The 23,341-nt window shown below is 38.0% G+C and overlaps 1 protein-coding gene across 7 annotated transcripts in view; it reads right to left on the reverse strand.

Annotated features, from left to right (window-relative positions):
- PHF8 (PHD finger protein 8) overlaps nucleotides 1–23,341 on the reverse strand; it is a 128,097-nt gene that overhangs the window by 32,487 nt on the left and 72,269 nt on the right. For 6 of the 7 annotated variants that reach the window (XM_055122172.1, XM_055122173.1, XM_055122168.1 and 3 more), the window contains exons 13-18: nucleotides 22,017–22,120; nucleotides 20,590–20,628; nucleotides 17,069–17,238; nucleotides 16,727–16,812; nucleotides 16,103–16,236; nucleotides 15,069–15,382 (exon numbers count right to left, since the gene is read on the reverse strand). In XM_055122172.1, coding sequence (XP_054978147.1) covers nucleotides 15,069–15,382; nucleotides 16,103–16,236; nucleotides 16,727–16,812; nucleotides 17,069–17,238; nucleotides 20,590–20,628; nucleotides 22,017–22,120 — 847 coding nt within the window. The remainder of the gene's footprint in view (nucleotides 1–15,068; nucleotides 15,383–16,102; nucleotides 16,237–16,726; nucleotides 16,813–17,068; nucleotides 17,239–20,589; nucleotides 20,629–22,016; nucleotides 22,121–23,341) is intronic. The other variant, XM_004606476.2, reaches the window with a different exon arrangement.

The following is a 23,341-nucleotide window of genomic DNA, read 5'->3' on the forward strand; positions in this document are numbered from 1 at the left end:
ATGAGGAAACAAGAAAATGGAAACACATTACCTGTTTATGGATTGAAATGGTGAATCTTATAAAAATGTCAATCTTGCTCAAAGCTTTACACAGACTTAGTAGTCTCTGTAAAAATACTCATGTCATTTTTTAAAAAAACATAGATCAAACACTGTTAAATGTTTTCAAGTTAAAAAAAAACACGGGCCCTCATTTACTGCTGGTGGAAATGTCAACTGATTCAATCTTTTAGGAAAATAATATGGACACTTCTAAAAAAGACTAGGAATTTAGCTTCTTAGTCAATGACATCTGAGCAATTTCACCCAAGGACCCAAAAACTCAAAAAGATATTTACATTTCTATGTATTTCAGCACTATCTACAATAGCCAAAATCTGGGAATAACCCACGTATCCAACTTCAGATGACTGGGTAAACTATGGTACATATACACAACAGAATAATACTTAGATATAATGAAAGATGAAGTCACATAATTTGCTACTATGTGAACAGATGCAGATAGTAGCAGATACAGAATGATCTTTCATATCTGGGATATATGAAACATACTATGAAAATAACAAATGCCTAAAGGCAACAGAATCTTAAAATGTCAGGGGACATTAGGGTGGGATAGGATAAAGAGAGGCAGTGGGCAATGGTGGAGGGAAGCAAATACTCTGAAGGATGTGGTGCTGGAATGTTTTATGCACGATCTTAACATCAATAGTATTGTAAATAAGAGTGCCTAATTTTAAAAAAAATCCTACTAAAATTTGTAGAAACCATAAACCATACCCCGACCTTAAACAGCAATATTAAAATGGGAAACATTATGTTCTCCAACTTTAAACTATATACTAATGATATAGTAACGAAAACAGTGTAACAATGAAAAAAAAAAAAAAGCAGACACTCAGACCAAGGGTAGAATTGAGAGCCCATAAAGAAATCCTCAGATGTATGGAGAGTTTGTTAATGACAAAGTAAACAGAAGCATCAAATGAAGAAAGTAAAGCCTCAGGGCTGGAGTGATAGCACAGCAGGTAAGGCTTTTGTCTTGCACGCGGTAGACCCGGGTTCGATTCCCAGCATCCCATATGGTCCCCTGAGTACTACCAGGAGTAATTCCTGAGTGCAGAGCCAGGAATAATTCCTGAGCATCACCAGGTGTGACTCCCAAAACAAAAAAATCAAATAAAAGTTTTTTAAAAAAGAAAGTAAAGCTTCTTCAATAAGTAATAGTCGGAAAGCAGTTTAGTCATATGCAAAAAAGAAATTGCACTGCTATACCACCTATATCACACTATACACAAAAGTGAACTCAATGTTAGACTTTGTTAGACCTTAATGTTAGACTTGAATATATAAGACATATAAGAATATAGAACTATGACACTGACTTCACAGGTGTCTTCGTGAGTTGACACCATAGAAGTCAAAAGCAAAAACGAACAAATGACATTACATCAAATAAAAGATTTCAGGAGATCAGATAGGTCAAGTTGTTTTTCTTGCATCCAGTTGACCCTGGTATGATCTCCGAAATTACATATGGTCTCCAGAACACAGATGATCTCTTTTGAGCACAGAGCCAGGTGATTTCCCCAAATGAAAACGATGAAGCAATAAAAGCAATAAAAGAAACTATGGTCAAAATAAAAAAGCATCATACTGAATTGAAGAAAATACTTACACACCATACATCTGACAAAAGGCTAATATATAAGATATATAAAGCACTCACAAAAGTCAACAACAAAAATACAAATCACCTCCTCAAAAACATACAGGGGACAGAGAAATAGGACAGTAGGTAGGGCATTTGTCTTGCACACAGCCAACATGGGTTCAACCCCCAGCATCCCATACGGTCCTCTGAACCCTCCAAGAGTGATCCCTGAGCATAGAACAAGAAGTAAGCCCTGAGCACCACCAAGTATGACCCAAAATTCAAACACACCAACTCCTGAAAAACAAACAAAAAAAACCCTGATTCAGTCTTTATGGGAAACCATATATTCTAAAAAATTTTTTAAAAGAGCTAGCATTATAATCCAGTAAAGTATCTATCCTAAGAATACAAAAATGCTCATTCTAATATATATGTATGTACATATACATACATATACATGTGAAATGTATACATGTATATGTGTGTGTATATATAATATATATTCATTCCAGCACCCTTTGTAATAGTCAAGATTTGGAAACAACCCAAGTACCCACAACAACAGATAAGTGAACAAGGAAACTGGTTTATATACACAATGACATACCATAAGAAAAGATGAAAGCTTGCCTTTTGCTATATATGAATGGTACTAAATGCTGCTATGAAATAAGAAATAAGAGAAATAAGTCAGAAGGATTAAGACAAATACTGAATCACTCACATGTAGTATATATAAATAATGAGCAAAGGAACAGACCATGCCCAATAAAAGCAAATCTTTAAATTCTGAAAATAGTGGGTAGGTTGGAGGAAGCAAATGAGAATAGAAGGGTCCTATGGAAAACAGCGGAAGAATATTGGTACTGATGTGATAGAGGTGGTTACAGTGTTACCCTAAAACATTAACGTGTATACTCATTTAAACTATTTTTATGTCAATAAAAATGATATGTAAAAGAAAAGCTGAAAAATTCAAACCACTTGGTTTCAAGAATCACTATAAATCACTATAAAGTTACAATAATTAAGACATTGAGGTACTGGCAAAGGGAAAAGAACGAAAGAACTCAGAAACAGACACACAAGAATATGCCCATTTGATTTTTTTTACAAAGGTGCAAATATAAGTAAATGAAGTTAACAGTTTTTTCAGGGGCTGGAGCGATAGCATAGCAGGGAGGGCGTTTGCCTTGCACGCAGCCAACCCGGGTTTGATTCCCAGCATCCCATATGGTACCCTGAGCACCACCAGGGGTGATTCCTGAGTGCAGAGCCAGGAGTAACCTCTGTGCATTGCCGGGTGTGACACAAAAAGCAAAAAACAAAACAAAACAAAACAAAAAAAGGCAGTTTTTTCAACAAATGGAGTTGAAACAATTGAACATCCATTTTTATGACCTCCTAATAAAGGTGAACTTTTGCCTAAATATCATACTTTATACAAAAAAATTACATAGGCCAAATAATGGCTTAGTGGTAAGCATAAGGCAGGTGAGGATACAAGTTTGATTCCTGGGACTTCCCTATATAATTGTGTGGTCCAAGCAGCTTTGCTGTTTGGGAACCCTGGTACTACAATAAAGTACTATAAACAGGAGAACTGAGGGCTATACACAGGAGAACTAAGCCACATAACTCAATTTGTGTGTGTTGGGGCGGGGGGAGCATTGAAAAAGCAGGACATGGAGGATGTTCGGGTAGGAAGGTAGTTATGGGTGTGAGGCTGGAATGTACATGAAAAACCATAATTAACAATACTGTAAGCACCCAGGCCAAAGAAGATCCCCAGCAAGTTTTAGGACTGCATCTGAAGTGGGACATTAATCCTGCTCAGTCAACAATGCAGACGACTCCCCACAGGTACAGAGGCAGCAAAGGGCATGTCCTCCTGGGCGACTGACATTCACAAGGCTACAGTTACTTTGCCCTTTCCGAATGCGTTGGACTTACATCTCCATCTTCATTATCTAATTCTGAGGAACACAGCCTGGCTATCCCAAACACATTATGCCAGTAGTCCACTATCCTATTCCAATCTCACCAAAATAATGGTTAACACAAGACACTGGACAAGCTTAATATAAAAGAACACATCCTCTGAAGCTACACTAGATGTCTCACATAAGTCACAGAGGAGCAACAAAGAGGAAGTTAGTATTATAAAAGAGGAAAAAGGAGACCACCATTGACCGAGCTCATCCAGAATCCTTTCTCACAGTGAGAGGGGAACACTGATAGTGAACTGGAGGGTCCCACCTCCATACTACTACAGCAACATGAAGAAACATCACAAATCCCCACCACGAGAAGAGGATAAAGAAAAGAGCCCAGAAGCATCAATAGGGAAGACCCACAAAAACAATCTCTCCCATAAATAATTCAGAGATGAAATGCTGAGGCTGTTCAATGAACTCAAAGAAATGGTGGAATAGGTATCCAGTAAATTAAAGGAGGACATGAAAGAAACAGTGGAACAGACAGCCAAGAAAATACAGGAAGAAATGATAGCAGAAATAAGAAAGCTACAAACAGAAGTGTCACTAATAAAGGATTTGGTTGATGAAATTAAAAACTCAGTGGGTGCCCTCAACAGTAGAATGACAACATCAGAAAACAGAATCAGTGAGATTGAAGACGAGCTGCCAAAAGCATACAGAGAACATACAATGGGAAAAGACCTCAAAATACCTCTAGAGCAAATCAGAGACCTAGGGGATAAATCCAAGAGGAACAACATAAGAATCATCCGAGTACCAGAAGGACAGGGAGGCTACCCCAATGAAGTAGCAACAGTTAAAGATATCATTGCTGAGAAGTTCAGAAAATGCAGGCATCCAGATCCAAGGAGCCTAAAGGGTACCGGCTAAAAGGTACCCTAATAAAAAGATTCCAATACATATCATAATCAGAATGACGAATACCACAGATAGACACAATACTGCAAGAAGCAAGCTCAAAGAAGGAAATCACATACAAAGGAGCATTCCTTAGATTTACAGCAGACCTATCAGAGGAAACCCTCCAAGCCCAAAGACAATGGTGGGATATACTGAAAAAACTCGATGAAATGAATGCCTAACCAAGGATACTTTATCTGGCTAAACTCTCACTCAAATTAGAAGGATAAACAACAGCTCGGGAACTTGGTAGATTCAAAACCAACCTGAAAAGAAGGACTAAAGGAATACTGTAATACAAGAAAAAACTCTACATGCACAATAAATCTTTACAGAAAGACGGCACAAAACCCCATGACAATAATCTCTCTCGATCTCAATGGTCTAAATGTACCAATTAAGAGATACAGAGTGGCAAAATGGATTCCAAAACTGAACCCAACATTCTGTTGCCTACAAGAAACACATCTGAACAGTCAGGGCAAACACAGACTCAAAGTCTGTGTTTGATGGAAAATAATTCTTCAAGAAAAAAAACAACTCCCTCAAAATAGCTGGGGTGGCCATACTAGTATCCAACAACATAAATTTCAGGCTGAAAAAAGATTAGAGGGGACAGAAAAGGCCAGTTTTTAATAATCAAGGGATATGTACATCAGGAAGAAATCACACTCCTAAACATATATGAACCCAATGAGGGACCAGCCGAATACTTAAAACATCTGCTAATAGACTTCCAGGAGAATATTGGTAGCAACACAGTAGTAACAGGAGACTTCAACGGTGCCTTATCACCTCTGGATAGTTCAACAACACTAAAACTCAACAAAGAAGTAGTAGCTCTGAAGGAAGAAATGGAAGAGAGAGGGCTAATAAATCTATACAGGGCTTTCCGTTCCTCAAAAACCGAATACACATTCTTTTCCAGTGCAAATGGAACATTTTCCAAGATAGACCAAGTGTTGTGCCACAAAACATACCTAAATAGAATCAGGAATAGAAATTGTATCAACTATCTTTTCAGACCATGATACATATGCACTATACACGATACAAGTGAATTACACACAGAAGCGGAGTATCAAATCAAACACCTGGTAATTAAACAACTCGATATTGAACAATGAGTGAGTCAGGGAGAAAATCAAGGAAGAAATCAAAAGATACCTGGAAACAAATGACAGTGAAGACATGAGCTACCAGAACTTGTGGGACACAGCTAAAGCAGTGTTAAGGGGAAAATTTATAGCTCTGCAAGCGTTTCTCAGGAAGGAAGAAAGGGCCCACATAAATAACTTGACTTCACAGCTCAAGAACTTAGAAAAAGACCAACAAAAGGTGCCCAAACCAGGGAGGAGGAAGGAAATTATAAAACTTAGAGCAGAAATTTACAACATGGAAGCCAAAAAAACAATCTGAAAGATCAATGAAACCAAGAGCTGCTTCCTTGAGAAAAAATAAACAAGATTGATAAACCACTAGCAAGACTCACAAAGAGAGAGAGCACCCTAATTAACTGATTCAGAAATGAAAAGGGTGACAACACAACAGAAACCAAAGAAATTCAAAAGATCATCAGAGATTAATTTGAAAGTCTGTATGCCACGAAAAAAGAGAACGTAGAAGAAATGGATAAATTCCTAGACTCCTATAACCTACCAAGGCTGAGTGAAGAAGATTTAGAAACCCTGAGTACACCTATTACTATTGAGAAAATTGAAACAGTAATCAAAAGTGTCCCAAGCAATAAAAGCCCAGGTCCAGAAGGATTTACTACCAAATACTTCCTAACATTTAAAGAGGACCTATTGCCAGTTCTTTTCAAGCTTTTCCAGGAAATTGAAGGAACAGAAACATTCCCAAACAGTTTCTATGGAGTACATAACACCCTAATAAGAAAAGCAAACAGACACCACAAAAAAAGAAAATTATAGGCCGATATCTGATGAACAGGGATGTGAATATCCTCAACAAAATGTTAGCAAATAGAATCCAACAGCTCACAAAAAAAATCATACACTATGACCAAGTGGGATTCATCTGGGGATACAAGGATGGTTTATAATTTGTAAGTCAATCAACATAATGCATCATATTAATAAAAGAAAAGATAAAAACTATATGATCATATCAAAGAGGGAGAGAAAGCGTCTGACAAGATCCAGCACCCGTTTATGATGAAAACTCTCAGCAAAATGGGCATTGAAGGAACTTTCCTCAGTATTGTCAAAGCCATCTACCACAAACACATGGCAAGCATTATCCTCAATGGAGAAAAACTAAGAGCCTTCCCTCTAACATCAGGGACAAGACAAGGATGCCCACTCTCACTTCTATTCAATATAGTTCTGGAAGTACTTACCATAGCAGTTAGGCAAGGAAAAGATATTAAGGACACCTAGATAGGAAAGGAAGAAATCAAGCGCTCACTATATATATATATATATAGAACCCTAAAACCTCTACCAAGAAGCTCCTATGAAAAATACTTTTATAGATAGTTGCAGGCTATAAAATCAATACCCAAAAGTCCATGGCTTTCCTATATGCAAATAACGAGAGAGAAGAAAGTGATATGAAAAAAAGCAATCCCATTCACAATCCTGCATCAGAAAATCAAATACCTTGGAATCAGCTTAACTAAGGAGGTAAAAGATCTGTACAAAGAAAATTACAACATACTACTTCAAGAAATAAAAGAGGACACGAGGAAATGGAAACATATCCCCTGCTCATGGATTGGGAGAATTAACATGTCAAAATGTCAATACTCCCCAAAGCATTCTACAGATTCAATGTAATCACTATGATCTATGACATTATTCAAAGAAATTGATCATACACTCCTGAAATTCATATGGAACAAGCCCCCATGAATAGCTAAAGTAATTCTTGGGGTAAAAAAGATGGGAAGCATCACCTTCCCCAAACTCAAACTATACTATAAAGCAGTAATAATTAAAACAGCATGTTATTGGAACCTCGTGCAAGGCAAACACCCTACCTGCTATGCTATCGCTCCAGCCCCCGCATTGCCAGGTGTGACCCAAAAAGCCAAAATATGGTGGTACTGGAACAAAGACAGATCCACAGACCAATGGAATAGGGTTGAATATCCTTACACACACCTTCAAATATATGATCATCTAATCTTTGATAATGGAGCAAGAAATATAAAGTGGAAAAAGCAAAGCCTCTTTAACAAATGGTGCTGTCCCCAAAAAGAGAGAGACAACAAAAGGGAATGCCCTGCCACAGAGGTGAGGTAGGGTGTGGGCGCTGGGGAGGGTGGGAGGATGGGGTGGGAGGGATACTGGGAACATTGGGGGAGGGGACTGTGCACTGGTGGAGGGATATAAACAAAATGCAAACATGAAAGTTCATAAGTTTGTATATGTAACTCATGGTGATTCACTAATTAAAAAATTGTGCTGTCAAAACTGGATAGCTAAGTGCAAAAAAATGGGTTCAGGGCTGGAATGATAGTACAGAGGGTAGGGCGTTTGCCTTGCACCAAGCCGACCTGTGTTCAATTCCTAGCATCCCATATGGTCCCCTAAGCACCAAAAAAAATAATAAAATGGGTTCAGACCTCTAGCTAACATCGTGTACAAAACTCAGATCAAAATGGATTAAAGACGTCAATATCAAACCAGAATCCATAAAGAAAAGGTCGGCAAAACCCTCCACAACATTGAAGCTAAAGGTATCTTCAAAGACGAAATGCCACTGACCAAACAAGTGGAAACAGATATAGACAAATGTGACTATCTTAAACTAAAAAGCTATCTTAAACTATCTTGAACTAAATTTTGTTGGTCACCTCAAAAGAAAATGTCCAGGATACAAAGACATCTACAGAACAGGAATGGATATTCACCCAATATCCATCTGATAAAGGGTTAATATCAAGGATATACAAGGCACTGGTTGAACTCTACAAGAAAATATCCAATCCCATAAAAAAATGGGGTGATGAGAACGGAAGCATTCTCAAAGAAGAAATCTGAATGGCCAAGAGGTACATGAAAAAATTCTCTTCTTCACTAATCATCAGGGAGATGCAGATCAAAAAACAATGAGATATCATCTCACACAACGGAGACTGGCAGACATGCAAAAGAACAAAAGCAACTGGTGTTGGTATGGATGTGGGGAGAAGGAGACTCTTCATCATTTTTGGTGTGAATGCCGACTGGCTCAGCCTTTTAGGAAAATAATATGGTCATTTCTCAAAAAACTAGAAATTGAGGTCCCATTTGACTTAGCAATACCATTTCTGGGAATATATGTATAGATGCAAAAAAATAAGAGTAGAAATGACATCTGCACTTGTATAAACATTGCAGCACTATTTACAATAGTCAGAATCTGGAAAAAACCCAAGTGCCCGAGAACAGATGACTGGTTAATGAAACATTGGTACATCTACACAATGGAATACTATATAACTGTTGGAAAAGATGAAATAATGAAATTTGCATATAAGTGGATTCACATGGAGAGTATCATGCTAAATGAAATGAGTCAGAGAGAGAGAAGGACAGACATAGAATGATTGCACTCATTTTTGGAATACAGAGTAACATAATGAGAGACAAACACCCAAGCATAGTAGAGATAAGGGCCAGGAAGATTGCTCCACAGCTTGGAAGCCGGCCTCACACGCTGGGGGAAAAGGCAGATGGGATAGAGAAGGGACCACCAAGTAAATGATGTTTGCAGGGCTTGCTTGCGATGAGACATGCATGCTGAAAGTAGACTATGGACCAAATATGATGACCACTTAGTACCTGTATTGCAAACCATAACACCCAAAGAAGAGAGAGAGAGAGAGAGAGAGAGAGAGAGAGAGAGAGAGAGAGAGAGAGAGAGAGAGAGAGAGAGAGAAAGCAAAAGGGAATGTGCCTGCCACAGAGGCAGGAGGGATGGGGTGGGCATGATGGGAGCGATACTGGGAACATTGGTGGTGGAGACTGGGCACTGGTGGAGGGATGGGTCCTCGATCATTGTGTGACTGAAATGTAATCACGAAAGTTTGTAAGTCTGTAAATGTATTTCATGGTGGTTCATTAAAAAAATTTAAAAAAACAGTACAGTATGTCACAATACCTAAATCAATATTAAAGATTTTTAAAAAGAGTGTTATGTCTCTATGTCTGGCACACCATAATTATTTGTGTGAGAACACTGTTAACTAAAATCTGTGACCACGCCAACAAAGTGTGCAACCCCTTTAGCACCACAACCATGTGTTGGAGCACTACAGCATATTGTACGTGACCTCCAGTCATAATAACAGCAACAACAACAAAAAAGGAATGGAAGGGTAATAAATTTTCAGAGTAAATATAAACAGTTTAAAGGAATAAAGTGATGATGATGATGATATGCGGAAGTACTGGAAAACACTGCAGATGCGAATGTAAAATGACACTTTGGAGAGCACTTCGGCAGTTTCTCATATAGTTAAAACACTGATCTACTCTCCATACTGTCCAAGAATCCCATTTCTAGGTATTTAAATGAAATGAAAATTCATCTTCACATGAAAGCCTGAACATAAATGTGCAGAGCTCTATTCAGTCAACAAAAATTATGAACTAAATGTCCTTCAATGGATTAAGAAACTGGTATACCTATATGATGAAAACTACCTGCAATAAGAAGAAACAAATACTGACATGCAATAAAATGGATGAGTTTTAAAGGCATTATGCTGAGTAAAAATGGCAATCTCAAATATACTACACTTTCATTAATATGACATTCTGCAGAGGCAAAACCACAGAGATGAACAAATCACTGGTTACCAGGGGTCAGGGACAGATGGATGTCATGTCTTTACGAGGGAGTATAGGGGAAATGAAACAGTCTGAATCTTCATTGTAGTGCTGGTGTCAGTTAAAGAATAGAAGCTGTGGCCCAATAATAGAGCACATACCTTGCATGTTCTAGGCTCTGGGTTCAATCTTACCATAACAAGGCCATACCAAGCATGAATCAGTGTGGCCCTAGTGACCCCCAAGTACTGCTGGGAGGATCCTGAACAGCATTTGAAGTAGCCCCCCACAACTAAAAACAATAAAGAACAGAAACATGCATATCAACAAACCTAATTTTACTTAATATGATTTTTTTTTGCTTTTTGGGTCACACTTGGCGATGCACAGGGGTTATTCCTGGCTCTGCACTCAGGAATTACCCATGGCAGTGCTCAGGGGACCATATGGGATGCTGGGAATCGAACCCGGGTCGGCAGCGTGCAAGGCAAACGCCCTACCTGCTGTGCTATAACTCCAGCCCAACTTAATATGAATTTTTTAAAGAAAAAATTTCAAACCATCAAAAGGGAAGAGACTGAAAATAAATGAGCAGGGCTTTCAACTTGAGATATTATACCAAGAATATTAAGAGTAAAATAAAAGCAACAGAAATTTTTTTTAAAAGTAAACAATCATATGTTAGAGAGGAATAGTAACCAAATGAATGTAATATTGTTTATTTTTAAAATACACTATACTAAGAACCATGAGCTACAATTCCAAAGGATGCAAAATCAGTAATTCTATGCATATAAACAACTAGTAAGAGAAAAATCATGTATTTATTATCGAAAGTCATTGAAAAATATTTGATTAAACCCAATTCAACTTTCGATTTTGAAACAAAACCCTTTCAAACTAAAGACAAGGGGGGGGTAAAGAGATAGTATAGCAGAATTGATATACAAACTCCCCTGAATTTTACAAAAGCAGTCTACCAGTGTCCTACATGGTCTTGTTTTGAGTGGAGAAACATTAATAGAGTTATCACTAAAGCCAGAAATACCTGGCTCCAATCATCATTACTTCTTAAATGCTGTATTAAAACTAGAAAAACCTAGAGTTATAAATACAATGAGAGCTTATTTTACACTAAAAAAAAGCTCGGGGTGGGGGGTTAGAGGAAGATGACTGAGAGAGGAGATATACTGTAAAGACACTGCCCACTTTGTTTAAATAAATTAAAAAGGGTGCTAAAGACTAGGCATCTATTTTAAGAAAATAATCTCAAGAATTTACACCTGAAAGGAAAAAGTTGGATACTGGGATAAAAAGCTGGATGGTCTGGATAGATGCTGATTATTAATGCCAAATGGCTCTAACTGAACAAGAATTATTATTAGGATTGTCATATTTGATTCAGCAAGTTGGCCTCAAAGTCAGATCTTCTTCTGAATGTGCCTCAAACCCACTTTTTTCTTCTAGGCCTTATTTTGTGTGTGTGTGTGTACAAATACAAGGACGTGTACAATTTCAGGAATGTATACATCTTATCCCTTTATAGCTGAAAATCCTCTGATGGAAGATGTCAGTCTCCATAAATTAATCTACAAATGTCATGTCAATAACATTCTAATAAAATTTTATATACAATCTGACAAACTGATTGTAATAGAATTTTAATTTTAAGAAAGGTCAATAAATGGCCTAGGAATTCTGGAAGAATTAGTAGGTCAGTATATCATTGTTAAACTACCTTCCCAGTGCTGCTGGGAAAATCAAGGGGGAGATAAGGGAGTGAGCTTTTGTTCAAAGGATGCTAGTTACAACCAGTTCTGGATCTCTTGTTTATACACATCAGTATGACTGCCTGCTAAGGGTAAGATTGGTGAACAGAGAAAGTTAGCATGGCTCTATGACAAATCACAGATTATTCAAGATGATGGATCTGCTGAATTCATCTGTGCTCTTATGGCCAAACTGCCACAAGACTTGACAAACTGACTTTATAGAAGAGAATAATATCAATAATATCTAGGGGGCAGAGAGATAATAAAGTGGGCAGGTTGTTTGCCTAACACATAGCTGACCTGCGTTTGATTCTTGATATCCCATAGGGTCCCCTGAGTCCTGCAAGGAGTGATCCCTGAGCACAGTGCTAGGAATAAACCATGGACACTGCTGTATACAGCCCCCAAACCAAAGAAAAAAATCTAAAAAAATCTTAAAACATTGACCATTTGCTGGTCAATGTTGTAAGTTGTATAATAGTTCTGTATGTATAATATACAATTAAATTTTTGGTTTATGAGGTATAATTTATTCTCAAGAGAGGCAGAAAGGTGAACTAGCTTATCCAAGATCACTTAGCTATTATGAAACAGAACAGTTACTAGAATAGAAAAATAAATCTGGAGGCTGGAGCGATAGTACAGCAGGTAGGGCATTTGCCTTGCATGCGGTCGACCCGAATTCAATTCCCAGCATCCCGTATGGTCCCCCGAGCACTGCCAGGAGTAATTCCTGAGTGCAAATCCAGGAGTAACCCCGGTGCATCATCAGGTGTGACCCAAAAAGCAATAAATAAATAAAAAGAAAGAGAGAAAGAGAGAAAGAGAAGAAGAAAGAAAGAAAGAAAGAAAGAAAGAAAGAAAGAAAGAAAGAAAGAAAGAAAGAAAGAAAGAAAGAAAGAAAGAAAGAAAGAAAGAAAGAAAGAAAGGAAGGAAGAAAGGAAGGAAAAGAAAGAACAAAAAAAATCTACATGCATATGGGAAAAGTGGACATTCAAATTGGTACCTCCCCACATGTCAAGAGTGAACCTTATAGCACTGCTGTTTGTAATAACAGCACCATAACAAAAATGTACAATCTCTGGCATACCAAAACTGTGCACAACCATCAAAACTACAGTGTATGACCCCAGTGAGCATTGCAATTAAGTGTATAACTCCCTGTGAGCATTACAAACAAGTATGTAAACACCACAACCAAGAGAGCATGACCCCTATCACTGTAACAACACAAGAATGGGAAAGGAAATGGCGAAAATAAAAATAGCTCTTAAAAATTGGAGCCAGAGAGATAGTACAATGGATAAAGCAAGTACTTTCTGGGCACTCCGCTGACGTGGGTTCAATCCCTGGCACCCCATATTGTCTCCCGAGCCTGCCCATAGTGATTCCTGAGTGCAAAGACAGGAGTAAACCCTGAGTACAGCTGGGTATGACCCCAAAACCAAAATTATAAAAAAAATTTGGGGACCAGAGATATAGTATATAGCAGGTGGAGCACTTGCCTTGCAAGCACCCAACCTATGTTAGATCCCCAGCACTGCCAGGAATGATTTCTGAACATATGAGTCAGGAGTCATAAGTAACCCATAAGCGTCACTGGATGTGGCCCTAAAAATAAAAAAATTCCATCCATGTGTTAAAATATGCCATAAATAAAATCAAAATATAAGTAAAAGACAAAAAATATTTTTCAAATTTTCCAGAATATATGAAAGAATACTCTAACATATCTAGAATACACACAGAACTATAAATCTGTAAGAATAAAATATATTAATCCCAAAAGAAAATGAATGAAAGTCTGTATAGATGATTCATAGAAAAGGAGTAAAGAGCCAACAGACATATAAAACAAATGGAGGGATTGGCAAAAATATTAAAAGCTGATAATGTCCACTGCTGTAACAAGAAAAGAGGAATTTTCATGCACTGCTCATATGCTGGCAAAACATTTGGGAAGGTAATTTGGCACTATCTATTAATATTTACTTTGTATATACACTTAATCCAGAAGACCTAACTACCCCAGAGAAATGATAACTGGCATTTGGATAAGGGTAGATTATTACAAGTTTCATTATAGTACTGTCATAAATACTTAAAAAATCAGCAACAACTTAAGTCTTAATCAGTAGAGAATGAATAAATATGCCATATATACCAATGCTACATACTAAGAAGTAGCAGGTAGAATTCCATCTATTATGCATTAAAATATACATAGTATATTAATGATACTTCTATTTGTATAGATATATTGTGTTATATAGCTATAAACACAAGAAAATGAATAATAAGCAGTCATCAAATTGATAACAAAGGCTATCTTGGGGTAACTTAACTTTTCTAGAAGGGGGGAAGAGAGTTAAAGAAAATTTTTACTTTTTCTGTTTTGGTACTAATTTTGGTCAGCAAGCATTAATTTCTTTAAAAAATAAAAACAAAACACTTTAAAGTTAATTGTACCAATCATAAAGGATTTCTTATATTGCAGTATCAATACATATTCAGTAAATCTGAGCTTTTAAGAAATCATGTCCTAAATGTAAAAAGTCCACTGAGGGGGCTGAAGATAGCTCAAGAGGCACATGCTCTACATTAGAGAAATCTGAAGTTTATCCCCACCACCACATAGTCTCCCTTGGAAAAACACCTGAGCAGGGAGCCAGGAGTAGTCCCTGAGCATCACCACGTGTGACCCCGAAACAAAAAATTTAAAAGGCTCAATGAGAACCCCATGAGCAAGGCACTGTGCCAGGGGCTCTATAAAAGAATCATCTCTAATTTTTACATCAATGTCTGAGATACTCACATTTTAAAGATTAAGAAAATATGGATACGAGAAACTAAAGTTAGGCTTAAGATCAGGCATTCGATCACTACTGGCTGTCCTGCATTGGGGTTAGGCCTGGGGGAACCATTCTGGCCAGGATCTAATTGCTGCCCTTACTATACTCTGCGTCCTTGAAGCATGCTCCCAAGCTGTCCTGTTCATCCAGACTGGCATTTTCTTCCTCTTCCTCGCTTTCGGTTCTCCAGTATGCTGGCCGCTTGATTGGCCGCTTCCCTGGGGTGCGCTGGGAAGCAGGACTGTTAGACACTGTGCCCAGCCCACTGCTGGAGCTCCCACTGTTTCGGTCTTGCCCCCCGGTCCACCAGGCCTGCAGGCTGGATGTAGCTGGTGAGGATGATGAGGATTGCAAATTGGCCATGCACAGCATGCCCTGGATGGCCTCCTGAGTGCTCGGAGAGGCAGGGGCCTCGCTGCAAGGTACAGAGGAGAAATGTTGTAGGAGTTTCTCTAGTTGTCAGAAGACATGAGTAATCAGAATAATCAAGAATAAAAGAAAACAGTTGTGAGCATCAGTGTGGGAAGTAGAAAACTGTCCCAGGTGAAAAACCAGAAATCAAGCTAGTATCAAAGATCATTTTCATGAAAAATCCAGTGGGCAAAGCACTTGCCTTGCACGAGCTAGCCCAGGTTTGATTCCTGTCACCCCATATGGTCCCTCAAGTCCCTTAGGAGTGATCCCTGAACACAGAGACAGTAGTAAGCCCTGAACACAGCTGGGTGTGGCCCCCCAAAAAACAAATAAAAAGAAATAGCCAGTGTTTCTTTCTTCAAATAGCTCCATAAATGTCAGGTAAGATGGCAAAATAAAGAGCACTTCTCACCCCTTTTAACCATGCTGTATTCTTCCCTTTTTAAAAACACAGCTCAGAAAAGTGCTGGTTCTCCTTTACGACTCTTCCTTTCAATTTCAAAAAAATTATCCCCTGGATGTCTATATATCCTCTGTCAGATCTTAAGTCCCTTAGGGCAGATTTTAAGTCTACTTTATTCTTTCAGCCAAATGACCTGGCTAGTTATTTGTCTCTTTAAATAACTTGATAAAAATCTGCTGATTGGCTGACCTATCCCACTGGGGAAGGAAAGGGGTAACTGTGATTGCCTGAAAAGTGGAGTTCAAAGACAATACTCACGCAAGGACAGCATAGTCAGGTCCTCCCACCTGCTTGCTGGCCTTGAGAAGATCAAGAATTCCACCAGCTCCACTCCCATTCCCAAGCTTGCCTTCGACCCCTTCAACCATGTCCTCATCTGTTGTGTAGTCTTCCTGTTGGGGAAAGAGGGTATCACCTCAGCTGGTCAGGGTTGTTCTGGTAAGGTCCCAATAAAGCATCAACAATCTCCCTCATGATGTTCCTATCTTCTGAGCACCAAGTTCTAACCAGTATATATATCCTTTCACTTTAATCTCCATAGCATCTTTGTGGGGTTGTTATCCTTCCTCCCATTTTTATAGATAAGAAAACAAATGCTCAGAAGTTAAATAATTTAAGATTACACTTAGATATTCCAAATTGGATCTTATTTGTGCTACTTAACACTAGCTTTTATTATACTCTGCAATGAATTTTTAAAAAATATTTCATTTACAAAATAATATTCCATTTGTATTCATAGAGGCAATCTTTCACTTAATGAATATTTTAAATAATAAATGCATAGGATTTTTTTTCTCCCACCAAACTAGAATAACAATCTGTCCTTTGTCACTGTAATTAAAATAAGCAGAAGACTAGACCCACAGAGTAGGCTCCTACCTCAATGTCAAACTCCACTTCTCCAGGTTCACGAATTCGATTGGGGTCAGAGCAAGGCTTTGCACGGGGCAATTTTCGGGGAAATTCTATAAAACAATGGAATGCACTTACTATCTGAGTCAATAGCCCAGGGAAGTTACAATGACTTATGTTCCTGAAATTACTGACCACAGCTAGTTTAGGGGGACTAGGATTTAGCTTACAAATAAACCTCTAGAACACAGAGGACTACAGAGGTGGGAAATCAGAATTCCAATAAGCTCAGGCTTAAAGATTTGATTCTGTCAAGGGGAATAAAAACAGATATGAAAAGGACAAGGAAAGAAAAAAACAGGTACATACTTGGTCTTATTATCAGAGCTGCCTTCTCCTTTCCTAGTCTCTCATCAATCTGCAAGTCATCATCCGAATCCAAATCAAATTCATCCTCCAATGCTTTTTCTGCCACCAGCCTGGTTTTGTCTGCCTTCTTTGCTCGCCTAGACTTGGATAAACTCTTCATCCTCTTGGTACTTGAGAGGAAAAAGAGAACATAAAAACAATCACATTCAGTATTACTAAGAATTGATCTACAGATTCGATGCAATCCTTATGAAAATCCACATAGCTTCTTTTGGTTGAAATTAGCAGGAGGGCCAGAGAAATAGTACAGAGTCTAATGCTCTTGCCTTGCATGCATGTGTGACCTAGTTATTCAATACCCAGTATCCCATATGGTCCCCAGAGCACTACCAGGAGTGATCCTGGCCCCAACCCCCATAAATTAAATTTGCAGGTTGATATTAAAATGCATATACAAAGGACTTAACATGGCCAAAATCATCTTAAAAGCAACTGTTAGAGAATTGGTATTAGGCAATTTTACTATAAAGTTACTGTAATTAAGGTAGTATTAAATTTGATATAAATGGAAAAGGTAAAACTCTACAACTTATTTAAGAAAACACATTGTTGGAGACAGCCAACCCAGGTTCAATCCGTGACATCCCATATAGTCCCCAGAGCCTGCCAGAAGTGATTCCTGAGTGCAGAGTAAAGAATAATCCCTATGTATTAATGGATGTATCTCCCCTCCCTTATCCCCCATCTCCACCTCTCTCACCCTACCACCTCAGAAATAAAAAAAGAAAACTCATTTTTTTTCTTTGGAACATGAGCATAGGTTAAATTAAAAACTTTTGTGATTCAAAACCATGATTGAGAAAATGAAAGAACAAGTCACAGACTGGGAAAAGTCCTTTATCCGGTAAAGGATTTGTATCACTGTATCACTGTCATCCCGTTGCTCATAGATTTGCTTCAGCGGGCACCAGTTAACGTCTCCATTGTGAGACTTATTGTTACTGTTTTTGGCCTATCGAATATGCCACGGGTAGCTTGCCAGGCTCTGCCCTGCGAGCGAGATACTCTCGGTAGCTTGCATTCAATGTTTTAAGATATCTCTTAAGACAACAACAAAAAAATAAATGTCAATTAAAAATGAGCAAAACCCGAATAAATATTTCTCTAAAGATGGTCAAAAGTGGTGGGCACGTTGTAACTGCTCTGCAAGTATCTAACAATTATATTGCTTCTATTCTAAAAAAATGTAATAATGAATAAAATTTTAAAAACAAGAAATACAGGGACATGGGTAGAGGGTAATTAGTACTTGGGTTATGATGGAAGTACAGTAACTTTATACCAAAAGCATAAACACTGACCCTATTGTAACTATGTTAAATTAACCACAATAAAATACATTTTATTTTATTAATGTTATTGACCATTTGTTGTTGTTTTTACATTAAACAACAACAAATGGTCAATAGTCATTAAAGTTATGCAATATCACTAAGGAAATAGAAAATAAACCCACAATGAAGTATCACTTTACTATACTCTAAGAAACAGGTATTAATAACAAGTATTAATAGTAAATGGAGAAATTTTTACCTGTTGGTGAAAATGTAAAATGGTAAAGACATTTGGAATAAATTTTGGAAGTTTTTTAAAGCTAAATATGACCCAAAATTTTACTTCTGAGAAATAAAAACAAATATCAACACAAAAATTTACACACAAATAGCATCATTCATTGAATAGACAGATATGGTATATCTATCTAATACTCAACAATAAAAAGGAAGCAATTAATAATACATACTACATTACAGATAAACCTCAAAAGTATGTAAGTGAAAGAAGCCAGATACGAAAGGTTACATATTGTGTTATTACATTCACGTGAAGTGTCTAGAAATGATAAATCTATAGAAAGAAAAAGTAAATTGGGGGTGTTTGGGGATGAGAACAAAGACTGACTGCAAGTGATTAAGAACATCTTTTGGGGATGACCGGATTTTTCTACAGTTGGACTGTAGAAAATTGTATTTTAAGAATACATTCTTTAAATTATTAAGTTATTTAACTATACACTAAAAACCAGTTAAAACAAAGAGGAAGAGAACTGGTTTACAGTAGGAAGCTTGCCACGGATAGGTCAGGGAAGTGTACAATATGACATTGGTGGAGGGAAGTGGTCAATTTGAAGGAGACGAAAAGTTGAGATTAGGTATAAGAACCTGCAATAGAGGCAGAATGGGGGAATGGAGAGTAACTGGAGACAGTGACAGAGGCACTGGTGTCAGAGATTATATGACTGAAACTAAACCATGAATAATGAATAAATTTGTCATTCTGAAATTCACAGATTCAATAATAAAAAAGAAAAAATAGTTCATTGTATATGTTAAGTATACCTCAAATAAGCTTTTAAAATGTAAAAGGAAGCAGAAAAAATGAAAAGAAACTTAAGTAATATATGGCAAACAATATTAATACAAATGTTAAAATAAATATTATTGGTGAAAATAAGGTTTTTGGTGGGCAGAGATAGTACAGTGGATAGGGCGCTTGCCTTGCATGCAGCAGACCCAATTTCAGTCCGCAGCATCCCATACGTCCCCCAAGAGTACTGCTAATTATGGCCCCAGACAAACAGAAATAAATAAATAAAAGCACTAAGATTTTGGGGTCCAGAACAACAGTATAATGAATAGAATGCTATCTTCCTCAGGCCTGACCCTGGTTCAATCCATGGCACCCCATAAGATCCCCCAAGCCTGCCAGGAATGATCCCTGAGTGCAAAGAACAGCCGGAGTGCACCAAAACAAAACCAAAATAAAAAAAAAAATTATAAAACAGTATACTTAATAGATTCAGCAAACAGTCACTGAGTTAACTGGCTTATAGTCAATAAGCTGCCATTGAATTAAACTCTTTCCTAACTCATAGGGTTGTTGATAGGATTAAATGAGCTAATGCTCAGGCTCAAACATGGCCAGTGTACAATATTAGATAATCTTGTAACTACATTCTCTGGGCCTCAGAATTCTCACTAGCAAAATGGGGATAACAATACTTACCTTTAGACTTGTTATGAGAACTATACAATGAAAAAGCTAAGAGTCTAATAGAGCTCATTAAATGGTAGCTGTTTATAATCTAATGTTCTTTTAACTTCTAATTAGAAAAAAAGTCCACCACATATCAAAATATGTAAGTATAATGAGCTTCCATGTATCTATCACCCATCTAAGTTTTACCAATTATGAATCCTCAGTCCCTGCATAACACTATTATTTTGGAGAAAAGCTGAAACGTGCCATATGTTCTGTAAACACTATACTTTTTTGTTTGCTTTTGGACAACATCTGGCAGTACTAAGGGCTTACTCCTTGCTCTGTGCGCAGGGATCAATCTTGGTGAGCTCGGGAACCTATATATGGTATGATTCTTGGATTATGTGGTAGTTGTGTGTGTGTGCACGGCAAATATCCTATCCCTTGTACTATGTCTCTGGCACCTATAAATACTGTACCTCGATTCTCTATGTTCACTTATTAGCAGCCTCTGAAAGCTGTAGGAGGTAACAAAAGCATCACAATAAAAACTAGCGAAGAAGATAAAAATGACTTACTGTGTTCTCAAGAATCCTTGTATTTGACCTTGGAATGTGAAGACGATCTTTTCTTTGAAAAAAAAAACTAAGAAGGTATCTATCTATTCCTACACTGCTGATGCTCATTACATGGCTCTTAACTACTCTGTCCTGCATTGACTATCCAAATGATAATCTTTATTGCCTTTTTCAGTATCCCTAAAGATGTTTCAGTGTTTCTAATAACCTAGTAGCTTGTCCTACCACATCAGTACTACCAAAATCAACATATTTCACCTTTAATTTCATCATTAGATTTATAATCACTGTAATTATTATTCACTTTACCGGATAAAACTGCGTGGGTGGTCACGTGAGCAATGGACTGGAGTAGAGCGATAGCACAGTGGGTAGGGCGTTTGCCTTGCATGTGGCCAACCCAGGTTCGATTCCTCTGTCCCTCTTGGAGAGAGCTCGGCAAGCTACCCAGAGTATCCCGTTCGCACGGCAGAGCCTGGCAAGCTACCCGTGGCATATTCGATATGCCAAAAACAGTAACAAGTCTCACAATGGAGACATTACTGGTGCCCGCTTGAGAAACTCAATATACAACGGGATGACAGTGATACAGTGCAGTAATTATTATATTTCAGGCCTTGTGATAAGCTCATTAGATTCATTATCTCATTTAGTCTTCCACCCACCCACCCTAAGTTTACTTATATACAGGTACAATGCTTATATACAACTGAGGCTCAGATAGGTTAATTAACATGCCAAAGTCATATAGTGAATACATGTCAGAGTTGGGATTGAGCTCAAGATTTGATTTCCAAGTCCATGCTTTTCATGTGAAAAACTTTTACTTTTTTCTCTTTGTACAGTGCCAGTGATCAAACCTAGGGCCTCAATAATTTTGGGGAAAATGATACATGCTCACTTTTATAAAATTCAACATTACTGAAGTAAAAAGTTTTCCCCTGCTTCCCTTATTCTACTTTTCAGAGTTAATTGTGACTATAAATTTGGTGTCATTATATAATATATATAGACTCCCAAGCAGTGCTCAAGGGACTGGGATATATTACAAAAATCTAATGTACTTATTAACCAGTATATATACTAATGCTTGTTCATGCAAGCAATTCTAACCTGCTTACTCAAATTTCTAGAACTTATATTTTTATCTAGATCAACAATTATCCCCTATTGGGTTCTCTGAAGTAAATATTAATATCTGATAACATTTGGAGATTTTTCAAATACATTCCCTCCCCCACTCAGTTCCTATGTCCTAATTCATGCCCTATCTTAGTAGCAAACTGACATCAACAGTCCCAGGATTTCTGTGCACCTCCCCACCTCACCTGCCATTACGCATCAATAGGGCCAGCGGGCCCTCACTCCCATCCAGGTCCAAGTCTGGTGAGTCTTCTTCGGAATTATTCAAGCAGGTACCAGTGATGTTGAACTGCAGAAGGAGGAGGCTCAATTGTCACCTGTCTGAAACTCCCATGTGAATAAGGATCACCAAATCCCTCCAGTTTCACAGGCTGAGATCACTGTTAATACTGAACCACGGTCTTCTGTTACATTGTTCCCCAATCCCACTCAAAATTATGACAGGGGTAGAAGTTGAGAATGCAAAGCTGGCTCAGAGGTATCAGTCAGGTAAAGTATGTTGCATAAAAGAGATGAGGTGATGTGTATCTCCATGTGTGTAAGGAGGGCTCAACAATCTTGGAGCAAGATAGAAGAGTGGTCTTTTCTCTAGGACCTGTTCAAGGCTAAAACTTGACACTTGGTTTTCAAAAGACAGTCCTACCCCAGCATTTCAAGATTTAGCTCAAGTATAATGTTTTCTGAAATGAGCTTCTGATCACTGACCCTATAAAGATAGAATAATCCCGTTCTATATCATTTTCACACTGAGTGTGATGCACGCTTCAGTGTGGCATCCATGATACTTTATTGCACACATTTGTTTTTATGTCTATCTTTCTCACAAGCCTGTCAGTCTCTTGAAGGTTACATCCATAGTGCCTATCACAGTGCCCAGCATAGACAAGGTCTCAATAAATGTCTGTTAAATGAGTGGGACTGGTAACCAAACACCAGGGATCATAAAGGAGATGAGAGCAGGACAGCATAGCCTATTTTTTCAATGGGATCATCCAGGTTGGAGAGATAGCATGGGGGGTTAAGGCTTCCACAGATTTCCCCTAATTCAATCCCTGGAACCATATATGGTTCCCTCAGCACCACCAGTGGTGACCCCTGAGCACAGCTGGGTGTGGCCCAATCAGCTCTCACCAACAAAAACAAAATAAACAAACACAAAATAAAGGACAATATGCCTGCTCTTCCAAAGGGCCCCCAAAATTGGGCTGAACCCATGGGTCAGCACCCCCATTTACTTTCTCAGAAGAGCCTGTCTTCAGTGCCTGATGATTGTATGTATCCATGAGATTAGAGTTCAGTTGGACAGCAGGCCCAAAGGCTGAGCTCTCCTTGCCCTTTTCAGGAATTTCTTCCTTGAATTATTTTTGGAGGAAAATGACAGTCTGGACATGGATACTGAAGTGGAATGGACTGGCCTGGTTAAGAGAACAGAGCCAAATGGGAAGATCCTCTGCAGCTCAAAGATACTGCTTGCTCTGCCAACATTATGTTGGAAAATATCCTATAAAAG

Source organism: Sorex araneus, chromosome X (assembly GCF_027595985.1).
Source record: "Sorex araneus isolate mSorAra2 chromosome X, mSorAra2.pri, whole genome shotgun sequence".
Lineage (NCBI taxonomy): Eukaryota > Metazoa > Chordata > Mammalia > Eulipotyphla > Soricidae > Sorex > Sorex araneus.